The sequence below is a fragment of the Parasteatoda tepidariorum genome, chromosome 4 (genome assembly GCF_982258835.1).
Source record: "Parasteatoda tepidariorum strain Cologne lab strain chromosome 4, Ptep-v5.0, whole genome shotgun sequence".
Lineage (NCBI taxonomy): Eukaryota > Metazoa > Arthropoda > Arachnida > Araneae > Theridiidae > Parasteatoda > Parasteatoda tepidariorum.
In genome coordinates, this window is record NC_141758.1 from 49,858,474 (window position 1) to 49,871,568 (window position 13,095).

Sequence of the window (13,095 nt, forward strand, 5' to 3'; positions counted from 1 at the left end):
TTACTTTTTTTGTAAAGAAAATAAAAAAGGAATTGAATAAGACACTTTAATCACGTGATAAATATTTCAGATAACTAAATTTCATCTATTCAATCCATTTATGTTTTCAATTATTTTATTTACATTTATGTGATATATAATATACAGTCAGTGAAAAAGTTTTTTTAGAGATTGAAATTTTGTTCTTGAAAAATATATTTTATATTTTAGTTAAATGCATAAATAAAAAACTTATGGTAAGGAACCACTACCTAAGAAAAATTATACTAATGCCTTCTTCAAATAAACTGCATAATTAGAAAAATCTATTTTTCTAATCATAATTTAAATATTCTTAATTTTTTAAATTTTTTTTGAAAAATGTTTTAGGTTTATTTAGTTGATAATGCATCAATGATTCAATATTTATTTCAATTAAATATAAAAACAGAAACAGCTAGGTTTTGGAATAGTAAAATGTTTAAGGAAATAAAATGGTCAATGGCAATTTTATATTAAAAATGTAATTACAAAATGCATGATATATTAGAATTTTTCTTTGTATTAGTTTTATTGTAAATAGTTAGCATTTAAATTCTTTAATTTTATGTTATTATTTTATTTACATTTAATAGTACATTAATATGCTGTTATAGTATTTTTTATGTTATTTTTATGCTGTTATAGTATTTTTCATCTAATTAATTATTTGTTTCATAACTATATAATGTGTAATTTATAATTCTCAGAGCACTAATGAATTAGAAAATTTAAATGTAGAAAGTTATAACCCACACATCACAAAATGTTTCCATTTCTTCTGTTAATAATTATAACTAACACAAGCTTTCATTGTTCTCAAGTAAACAACAAACAATAAGTATTTTTTTAGTTTAAAAATACAATTGTAAATATATTTTTTAAAAATAATTAAATTGATTGTTAATATATTTTTTAATGATTAATTTCTTAAAAATAATGTGGGTTACCACTTTTTACCATCAAAGTTTTTAGTTGGATGGAGTTTTTTGTCCAATTAATTGAAATATGAGGGGTATTTCAATTTTCTTTTTATAATTAATATAATTCATCTGTTCGTTTTTTCAGGAAAGAAAGATTCAATTGGGCAGCAATAACCTTGATTTTGAAAATGTTCAAACGATTTGCCCAAGTGCTGTGAGTGCAAGAGTTCATCTAGATCAAGATAATAAGTTAGTGTGGCCAGTTATGATTCTATACCCAGAATATGGTACTTCAGATTATATTCAAGAATTTCATGAGGAATCAGTGTTAGTATTTGTTATTTAGTTGCTTAAGAATTAAGCACTGCTCTTTTTAAACATTGGTCCGCGATGCCAATGGTTAAAAGGAAAAAGGTTTTAGAGTATTTTAATTGTTATAAGTATTTTAACGTCACATATTTTTATAAATAAATTAATGAATCTGTGTTCTCTTTGTGAGGAAAAAAATAGAAAAGAAAAAGAAAGCAGAACTACTGTGAAAAAAGTGCATTAAGCTTTTGCAAAATGACCTAATAGTGAAAAATCATGTGACTTTTTAGACTGAAATTATTTACGCTAGTATGTACAAGTTTTAAGTGAAGCTTAAAAAATTATAAATTATAGTATTGTTTAGCTTTTTTTTTACCACTGTTAATAAAAAGTCAACATAACCCATTTTTTCTGTGTGCTTTTTCTATTTTTTGCTTAAAACTCTGGTTATTCAATTTTTTATGAACATAAATTTATGGCAATAGTAAAAATTAATCTTTGATTTTAGGTTGTGAAATACAACAGAAAATTATAAAAGTTTTTTTAAATTTATTTATATTTTATTTTTAGGTTTTTAGATCACTTTGAAGTCATGTTTCAGGATCCCCCTGGTTGGGATCAAGATGGAAAATACAGCCTAGAAAATTTGCAGGTAAAAATTATCGATTGCATTTAATTATATATTATGTAATAAAATATTACATTATTATGTATTACATAATAATTATATATTGCATAATAATTATATTGTACATTAATTAAAATTTTCTATTGCATTTTTTATTTTACCAAATTTATTCACACGTAATATTTATTAAGATTTTGTATTGTACAACAATGTGATAATCAATGTAATTTATTTGCAGTTCAATCTGGTCAGACATGGATAACTCAGGCTTGTTAAAATCGAAATTCTCGATAATTTAAATGTTTTGCTAGTTTCTGAAATTCTGTATAAAAATCATATTTAAGAATCACAGCTAATTTACATTTTCCTTGCAATTTACCTTAAAATAATACAATAAAACTTGTTTATGAGATGGTCTTTTTAATAAAAGCAAAAATGAATTTCCCCTGCCCAGAAGTGCAGCTATTTGGTTATTGGAGTTTCATGTGTCCGTTATTGATTTATTGTGTTTGGAATATTTTATGTTTCTGTGGTTGTGTTTTTAATGTTATCACTCTGTTCTTGTGGCATTGTCAAAAATTAAAGTTTCATTTACAGTGCACCCCCCGCCCCCCCAAAAAAGGATTTTAGGCAATATTAATTATTTCATTTAATAATAGTTGAAAAAATTTTGAACTGTAAGGTACAAAATTTTTTACGTAATTTTAAAATGCATGGCGAAATACAAAAAATTTTGCAGAATTGATTGAATAGTTCCTGAGAAATTGAGTTTTAACTATACGACTTATTCAAAATTTGATTTCTCAGGAATTATTCAACTTATTTCACTCAAAATTTGTATTTTGTCATGTAATATTATCTATTTTAAAATAATGCAAAAAGTTGTGTACCTTACAATTCAAAACTTCTTATCAACATATAATAAAATAATAAATATTTACTAAAATTTATTCTTTTGCATGAAATTCTCTAGGATAAACACAATATAAAATTGTGTGCTAAAATTTTTCAATTCGCTTTTAAAAAGTTCTTCTCCAAATGGGGCAAAATACACAAAAATTAAAATTAATATGAAGGGGTCACCCTCTCGAATATTAAGATTGAATCCTAGAACGTGAAGATCCAGTCATTAGATCAAAAGTTATTCAGGGCAGTCTGTTTTTTATTTTGCACTCTGTTCATCATTAAAATTAGTTAAAAAAATAGCTGTGATTAAAGAGTTGGAAGGAGGCCTTTAAAAAATTGAAAAAGAAATTTGGAATTCCATTAAAATGTTACCAACTAATTTAGCGAACAAAAACAGAATAGAATCAAAGGACAAAGAAGACTAGTTTGAATTCATATGATTTGACACAAAAACTGCATTTAATGAAGCCATCAAAAATACCTACTTTCTTTTCTTAGGTGAAGAATAATTTAGCTTGAAAAAAATATTTAATTTAATAAAAAAATATAGCAATATTCTTTGATTAAGTGTATATTTTAAATCTGAGAATTTTTATATATCTCAAAATGTTATGATTAATGCATTGTAAGAAAAATATTCATAAGATTACATAATTTTCATTGTTGCTTTGAAAATTCCGAATCTGAATTCTTCATATTATTCCACACCAAATTCTTCATGTTTTAAAATTAACAAAAAACATTAGAGGAAAAAAAGTAATTGGAAGATGTAGTGTTACCCCTGTGTTAAAGTTGGCGTGATTACATAATTTTCATCGTCGCTTTGAAAATTCCGAATCTGAATTATTCATATTATTCCACACCAAATTCTTCATGTTTTAAAATTAACAAAAAACATTAGAGGAAAAAAAGTAATTGGGAGATGTAGTGTTACCCCTGTGTTAAAGTTGGCGTGATTACATAATTTTCATTGTCGCTTTGAAAATTCCGAATCTGAATTCTTCATATTATTCCACACCAAATTCTTCATGTTTTAAAATTAACAAAAAACATTAGAGGAAAAAAAGTAATTGGGAGATGTAGTGTTACCCCTGTGTTAAAGTTGGCGTGATTACATAATTTTCATCGTCGCTTTGAAAATTCCGAATTGGAATTCTTCATATTATTCCACACCAAATTCTTCATGTTTTAAAATTAACAAAAAACATTAGAGGAAAAAAATTAATTGGGAGATGTAGTGTTACCCCTGTGTTGAAGTTGGCGTGTGTCCTGTTTCTTCCTGCCAGCAAAAAAAGATACAATCCCATATATAATACAGCAATGTTGGCTGGTTTTAAGCTGGTTAACTTTCGAGGTTTCTTTATTGAAGACGAAATGCAGCTTGAAACTTGACATTATCTCATGGAGAATAGTAGACAAAATCCATCATGATAATTACAATGAAATAATGCATAGCAAGAAAATAAACTTAAATCCTAACTCATCGATAAAGGATACAATACTTAATAAGAATAATTTCAAATTAATATTAGCAAGCAAAGTTTGAGTGACTGGCATATTTGTACATTAGTTTATAGAAAATTGATGGCAATATAAAGCACATAAAAATAAGTTATTACAATTTACTTAAAAATTAAAAAGAAAAAATATACAAATCATATTCTATGCTGTTTCAACTCTCAACTTTGCTAATTAGTTACAAACTATTTGACCATCAGAAAGATATTCCCAATTTAAGTAAATACGAATTTAGTGAGTAGCATTAGTACATCACTATATTTTATGTTCTTGACTCATAGATGGTTACTATGTATATTATATCATATGAATACACAGACAGTGTTTACATTTATGAATACTGTAAGCATTCTTTAATAGTTTTTTTTTTTTCCTATTAAAAAAATTAATAGAAGTATTTTTTACGCAACATATCTTTATATTTTTCAATGTTTAAATATATTTTACAACAACAAGCAACTATAATGAGCTGTGAATAACAAAAGTCATTTTGTCTTTTTTCAGATATCTTTTATGGACAATGCTCCTAGTGTGGAAATTATTACTGTTAAAATCACAGATACTCTAAAAAATGTTCTATCTCATAAAAGGTAAATGGTTTGTTTTATTTTTGTAAAAATATTAAAATAAGCTATTTATAAAAGTAGTTTATTTTGTTATTATTTAGTATTTTAAACCCATATTTAGTTGTAAATAGCAAATTAATTTAACATATCATCTCATCTATTATTTATTCATGTTGTGAAGCTTGAAAACAAATACAAAATTCATTGCAAAAAATGTAAGATAAAATCCTTGTTATAAATGTCAGGTAGTGCATTAAACTCTATCTAGTTGTCCTGTCATTTTAGAATTTCATAAAAATTAAAGGAGAAACCTATGAATTCAAAAGAAATTTATATATAAGCAATTAAAAAGACCTGATGAATCTAAGGGATTAAGTTCAGGCCATTAAAATTTGACTTTAATTTAGCAAGTTGTGAGTTAATATAATTTCGACTGAGTATGTTTTCATCTCACTCTATGTTGGTAGGTAAATGATATATCGTAACTGTTTTTATGATTTTAAGCTTAAAATGTTAATTCAAGATGATTTTGTTGCATTTACTTTATCTTTTTTTAGAATCTTTTTCTCTAGATAATCAAGGTTTAAAGAGTGGTGAAATTTTTTTTTTAAAGGAAATTAAATGATAAATTAGGGGAAAAAATTATCTGTATTTTTAAATTTTCATATTTGTTATTTTAAATATTGTAAAAAATATGATTGAATTCAACTCTAGGTACAAAGTCTATGATGGTACACCAGCTTTTTTTGTGACTGCAGCTGATTCAAGTTTTGACAGAGAATTTCGTAAAACATATCGGGTTGGGAATTAAGGTATTTGACTGTTTTATGTATTTTGTTTATGATAATTATTTCACTATTGTTGTTTTTATATTCTTGCAAAATATGCATCTTTTTTTTTGTTTATGTATAGTTGACATCAGGGCATTTCCCTTTTAGTTATTGTTATACAAGAATTTTTTTTCAACAATAGTTTTGTTTTCAGGAATTATTGCTATGGGAAAAAAAACTAATCATTTTTTCTTAACTTACTTATTTTCTTATACCAATTCATCATCAGAATCAGACTGGGAGTATGGGAGCTCGGGATGGGGGGGACACTTGAATTAGGGGTCTTTAAAAAAATGAAGTATTTTTGCTTTAACAGAGTTCTTAAAAAAACTGATTGTAAGTTGATTTAAAAGGTTTATTAGAAATTTTGAACTTTCTTTAACAAGTTTTGTTTCATTGTTAAAACTTCTTTTTTTTAAAAATATTCTTATTAATAAAATCTTAAAAATTGGGTTTGCTAAATTAGTTTGTTAGTCCATAACGATATTATCTAAAAAGTACATTACATTACTGGAAACACGAAAAAAGTTTGTTTTAGCATTTGTAAATACAAAGTTCTAATCTCATTTTGCAATGTAGCAATTGAAATATAATAGTTACAGTATTTTAAATTAGTTAAAATACCTACAGTAATTTGAATAGTGATTATTTTTCAGGTTCTAAGTCTGATTCATTATATTATACTCAAATAATTTTTTTTTTATTCTCAATAAGATTGAAACAAATTCAAATAATTATATGTTCTAAAATTATGTTACGTATTTTCTATTACTATTGAAAATAATCATTTTATAAATAGTTACTTCATTAATTTTTGAAGCTCTTTTGTTTAATTTTATATTGAATTTTGCAAAGTTTAAACTTGGGCTTTGATGCTTCAAACAATTTCTTTTAACTTTAATAAGTTACAAATGTTGAATGCTTCCAAAAGTATAATTTGTGGAATAACAGGTAAAATTTTATAATTATTTCCATTTGGTTCTTAATCATTCATCTTGTATTCTACCACATTTTTTAAACTCATGAAGGAAAAAAAAATACAAGTTTCTGTCACTTTATGTTCAATAGTTGTGAATATGTTTTTTATTATTTAATTTTTATTTGATTAGTTGTGTGTTTTGAATAATTTTAGTGACGTAATTTAAATATTTTAGAAAAACTTAAAAGTTAAATTTTTTGATTTTTCTATTGCAAAAATCTTTTGAAGAAATCATATAACTTACTTACATAAGAATGTATAAGCTCGCATAAGAATTAAACTTACTTTTTGTGTTAACAACTTTTTTTAATTATTTATTACCCATTTATATTCTTAAATATAGTGAAACCTCTGTTAAGAGGACACTCTTGAGACCAAAAAGGTTTTTTCGGTTTCACTTTCACTAATTATTATCTTAATAAATTAAGCTGTATTGCTGAAATAATAATTTCTGAATATCTCGGTTAAGAGAATATAAGAGGATATTCTAAATAAGAGGATATTCTATATAAGAGGATATTCTGAATTTCTCTGTTAAGAGAACACTTTTGAGACCGAAAAAGTTTTTTCGGTTTCACTTTCATTCATTATTATGTTAGTTTATTATCTTAATAAATTAAGCTGGATTGCTGAAATAATAATTTCTAAATTTCTCGGTTAAGAGGATATATATAAGAGGATATTCTGAATTTCTCGGAATAATTTCTCGATTAAGAGGACACTCTTGAGACCGTAAAAGCTTTTTCGGTTTCACTTTCTCTCATTATTATGATGTTAGTTTATTATCTTAATAAATTAAGCTGGATTGCTGAAATAATATTTTTACCACGTATCTACTAGTTTTCCTAGATCTACTAAATTAGTCCATTAAGGAGGAGAAAATTATTGGAAGAGGAAATTTTTTTTTTCGTTAGGGATAATTGCTGACTCTTAGACTTTAAACTTAAAGACTCATATGTATGTAAACATATACACATGTGTTACAGCTTAATATTTTTTTTTTTTATAAAACGAATGTAATATAAAATAAATAATAGATGCTTTAGAAAAAAATTTATGTATTTCTCTATTTCTTCAAAAGTTGTTTAGAAAATCTTGTTTGTATTTTTTCATTTTTGTACCTAAAGGTTTTTGGTTCATTATCTTCATTCGCTTTGCCTTTTAAAATATTATCCAAATATTTCTTAAAATGTAATTCATTATTGGAAGAGGATGATATAGACTAACTTGCAATATCTGCTGTCTGACTGTTTGAATATTCCATTTGTTCTGAGAATAATTTTATTCTAAATAAAAGGTCATCGGTGGCTTTCTTTCCCTTTTGAATTTGTTTGTCATCCAACAAAAATTCACCAAAATTTAAATTTTAAAGTTGAACTGAAAAATTGGAGTCAAAATGTTTTTAGCAATTCCATGATTCCAACACCTTTTGCCCTAAAATCTGTTTAACTCCTATTTCACTGCCCTGCATGTAAGGCAGTTATTAATTTTAAACGCAATAATCTTGTTTCTTCCCAACTTTCCCGAAAGTAATTTATTCATTTTATTTTTCAATACATTATTCACCCATATGCTCAGGTCTATATTTTTTAAAGTAGTTATTTCATTCTTTTTTCCGATAACATAATTTTAAAAGACTTAACAAATTTAAACTGTGTTTTTCTATATAAGTGACAAGACTAAATATTTAGTAATAATATTTGTATTTATGTTGCAATGATTTTTCTGTAGTTTATTAAAAGGACAGTATTTTATAATATTATTTTCGAGTTTCAATGATTTTCTTTTGATATTGCTGACACTGTATAAGAGAGAAATAAACTGAGGAATTTTTTTGTTTTTAGTTCATAATTTTTTTTTTTTTTGCATGTTGTGCTAAATTGATGAATGTTATTGAAATTAAAACTTGATGTTTGCTATTTTACAATTTATTTTTGAATAAGTAATTTTATTTAGAAATAAATAATTCATTTTATTAATAAATTATTTCACCCAACATATTTTAAATAATTTTAAGCATATATAATATTATAGATGAATAATACAGTATTTTTTCTTTCTTTCTTGCAGTCTTCCTAGCAGGCCTATTTTTATTCTGGACTTAATATCATTAGGGAGAAGTGACCTTCACCTTGTTTGGTGGTATTACAAATAAAGCTACTGAGCATTGAAGTTTGTTCGTATATCATTATATATTTTATGAAGCATTTATCGTTATTGCTCTGACAAATCAAACTTGTTTATTGTGTAAATAAATACTATTATCTTTCATTTGTATGGGTTTTGTTTTTCTATTGAGATTTAATCTTTAGAATATTTTTGCATATTTGCATTTTCATAAATATATTTTCTTCTTTAAATTTAAAAATTGTATTTGATATGCATTGCAGGCAATTTTCTAAGCATAAGTTTTAGTTTTGTTTATAATACTAGGAAGCTCACACTCTTTTCGCCTGGCTTACCAACCCCTGTGGTTGATTCTCATTCATTGTTTTTTTTTTTCTTTTTAGAAGTTTATAATAAATGATTTAGTTTATAAAATGCATAATTGTTCTAATTTTTAGTTAGCACATTATTATATGCACATTTTATTAATATGTTAAATTAAAAAGAAATGAAACAATACCTGGTTTTGAAAAATAAGGAACTGTACTTATGAATACATAATATGTGACACAGTAAAAAGAAATACATGAAAGGTAATTTTTCATATTAACAATTTGTAACAATAAATTTTATTAAATAACAGTTGGCATTGGGAACAATTTTTATCTCTCTTCACTGTTGATGTTTTTTTAAAATTTCAATATAAATATTAAGATCAGGCAACATATAGGATCTGGCAACATATAATCTGGCAACATATGATATCTCCCTGCTATTTATTTATTTGTTTTTTTTGTAACTTTTGATGTTAAGTTAAATGTGACCTCATAAAATGAAATCGGTAGAGAAAGAGAAAGTAATTTTTCTGCAACAGTGGAAAAATTATTTCAAGAAAAAAAAATCAAACGGTAGAAAAATCAAAGAGCAAAAAAGATCAAGCAAACAAGGCACTTAAAATTGAAAATTTTCAAATAAATTGGTGGTCAACTTGTTTTTTTATTTTATCAAATTCCTTGTACATTTATCTTCTTAACTTCAAGTTAAGTCTTATAGTTTTTGTGTGACAAAATAAAATGTAATATAAAGCCAAAAAATATAATGATATTTGTAAAAATGGCACTTGGAATTGTAAAAAAATTTGAACAAATAAGAATTTCAAGAAAAGGCTCATGTTAAGTTCATAAACAAAAACTGCCCTTTCAGCATGTCAAATTTTAACTCTGTAGTTACAGTCCTGTGGCCTCGCTCTTTAGAGCAGTCAGCATGATATTTTTTCCAGCAAGTTTAACAGCTGTAGCTGTTCATATTTACCTCTGACCACTATTGTCTTGATTTCATGAAGAAAACAATTAAAAAAATTAATGCATATTTTTGCGTTAATTAGACAAATTTGATTGAAAATAATTATAATTCAGAATGAAAAAAAATATTAAAAAACCTTTTCCTTTTTGTTAGAATATCGTCTTATTTGTGGTATGAGTTCTTGTGTTTCATAACTGCATTGGTAGATGGCAGCACCATATTTTCTTCATCGAGTATGTAATTCATTTAATATCAGATGGCAGCACCGTTCACTTGATGGTATATATGCTTGATTTAAGGCATTCTCAACCTTATTAACTTAATGCTAAAATGAAACGATAAGGTAATAACTTGAGAGAAGTCCGAATTGAGAACAAACTAGGCGAAAAACTACACATTGGCAAAAAAAGGTTTTTATAATAAATGCATATAAAAAAAAAGTTTATTGTAAAAAACATTGAGTGGTTGTGGTTGATTCAAGGTTTTTGGTTGGGATAAATGAAATGAATATTATCCAAAAATTTTGAAGCATTATCTTAATTAAACTGCCTTGGAGCTCCTAACAGATAAATTAATATAAACATTTCAAATACTAATTACTTAACTCAAAATATTTTGAGAGCATATTGAAATACATAGTTTTGAGCAATCGCTCTAGATTCTTCCTAGAATCACACATATCTGATTCTAATGATTTTACGTGCTGTAATGATCGTGATATTAAGTGATCTAATGATTTTATGTGCAAAGACTCATTGGTCTCACTTTAAATATGCTAATTAATTTGTGCAGATGATATTTTAAGTTACGAAATCAGAAACAAAAACGTACTTTCTCTCTAAAAATAAAACTTTTATTTCGACGAATTCGGATTTCTGAAATCGTTTATCCAACGATAATTCCATTAAAAAAAGATAATAATACTAATAATATTTTTAATAAAAGTCGAAAAATATAATTGAATTATAAGGCATACAAATTTGGTGTGTACGAGATATCACATATTAATCAATAGCAATCGCTAAAAAATTTACAGCCCAATATTTTTCTAATATGAGATCTCCTTGACCACAGTTCTCACTTACAACATAAACTTCACCATATAACGCAAAACTTCTAAAGAAAAGCTAGAGGAAACTTATTTTTCTTACAATAAATGACTGGAACCAAGGGGATCTTTTTTTCATAAATCAGAATGAAGTTGTAAAATTTGTTATGGATCAAATTTTCGCAGCCGAAACTTCGCCGAACAAAACTAAGTGCGGACAAAACTTAGAGTGGACAATTTCTAAAATTAACATTCAATAATTAATTTATGCATTAATTTTAATAGAAAATATTTTATGTATTATGTAACTTTATACAATTTAAATTCATAATTAGTTTATTTTTAATAAAAGTATAAATATTAAATCAAATATTTTATTTATATTTTATTATTTTAATTTTAAAAAAATGCTTTATATATTAATTTAGAAAAGAAGTCAATAATTTAAAGCTTTTAGTTCATAATTAATTTAATTTTAGTAAGAATATTAAATTAATTATTTTTATAGGTTTTATTTTACTTTAAAAACTAAAATAAGAAATGCTTAGTGTAAATTTAGAAAATTTTAAACTTATTTAGAATTTGCATCCAATGGTAAGGACGGTCTTACCTATAACCAGTTAATATAGTCTCGCAGTGGACTGATCGCTAAGACAAGGTTTTAAGTCGATCGCCAAAGTCAAGCATCACTGATTGCGTCAGTGTGCGGGTGGGTGACCACTTTGATCACCCTGCAAGAAAACCATGCTGATGAAGCGGTATGGGTCCTCGTCAAACTGTTCTACCGTAAATTCCTCCACTTCGTGCGCTGGTTGTCAAGCTATTGAAGCGGGAGAGCCATCCCCTTTGCAAAAGATCTAAATTGTGATGGCTTGCTTCGGATCATCCTCTGGGGATGTTTCCCAGATCGTCGCCAACAGCTCTTTTTACAACTCTAATGCGACGTAAATAAACTACAACAACAATAAGCTGCGTCACCTATGGTAACGCAGTTTACCATACGTGGTAATTTGCGTCAAAGATAGAGGCTAGTAAGCGGCAGTGTAAGAGTCAACCAGCTACGGCCGAGATTCGATTTACCATTCATGGTAATTTACGTCAAAGATGGAGGCTAGTAAGTAGCAGTGTAAGAGTCAACCAGCTACGGCCGAGATTCGATTTACCATTGATGGTAATTTGCGTCAAAGATGGAGGCTAGTAAGTAGCAGTGTAAGAGTCAACCAGCTACGGCCGAGATTCGAAGGACTCATCATGGCAAATTTTCTTTCACTTATATAAGTAATTTAAAGTTTGCGAAAATTGAGTTTAGATAAGCCTAGAATAAACCATAAAGTTTCAAATTCAGATTATCTTTTTCAAACTATCAATATGCAAACAAAGTGTGGAATGATAACTCAGGATTCTCCTCCCGCAATAATTTGTTTGCATTTTGATAAAAGAATTTAAAACTTCGTTGCTTAGTCTAGGTTTACCTTAACTCACTTTAACTTAACACTCTAAGCTTTAAAGTTTAAAATACCAATGGAGTTGGAACCAATAAAAATAGTATAGCGACTTTAAAACTCAATTTTGTACCAGGAACGAAATTAGGTGAGTGTTCGAACTGCGAATCATAAGTGGTGAGAGAGACAAATTAACAACTGGTAATATGCCGCAATAAAATCAAACATATATAATTTAAAGATGGACGTTTCTGACTTAACCACGAACACACACATGTAGACTGATATATGCTTAAATCTTGCCATAGATATATGATCTAACGCTACTTACAACTAAGAAAGTGCACTAGCAGCTCAATATCCGACTTTATGAAGAGTGAATAATTGCTGACGTTTCCGATTCGATATTTTTTACCACTTTAATGGTCTAACACACAGTTTATGGGTCGAAGGGCGTGGTCGATATCTGAAATGGTCTCATTCTCTGCTAACTATTACACCATTCAATTATGAAGACCTT

At 26.5% G+C, this 13,095-nt stretch overlaps 1 protein-coding gene across 2 annotated transcripts in view; it reads left to right on the forward strand.

Moving 5' to 3' along the window:
* The window catches only part of Dpit47 (DNA polymerase interacting tpr containing protein of 47kD), a 28,218-nt gene extending 19,270 nt beyond the window's left edge, over positions 1 to 8,948 (forward strand). For both annotated transcript variants that reach the window (XM_016061561.3, XM_087161079.1), the window contains 5 exons: positions 1,087 to 1,268; positions 1,821 to 1,902; positions 4,807 to 4,892; positions 5,583 to 5,680; positions 8,748 to 8,948. In XM_016061561.3, the coding sequence (XP_015917047.1) occupies positions 1,087 to 1,268; positions 1,821 to 1,902; positions 4,807 to 4,892; positions 5,583 to 5,679 (447 nt within the window). In that variant the 3' untranslated portion in view covers position 5,680; positions 8,748 to 8,948. The remainder of the gene's footprint in view (positions 1 to 1,086; positions 1,269 to 1,820; positions 1,903 to 4,806; positions 4,893 to 5,582; positions 5,681 to 8,747) is intronic.
* The last annotated feature ends 4,147 nt before the right edge of the window (positions 8,949 to 13,095 follow it).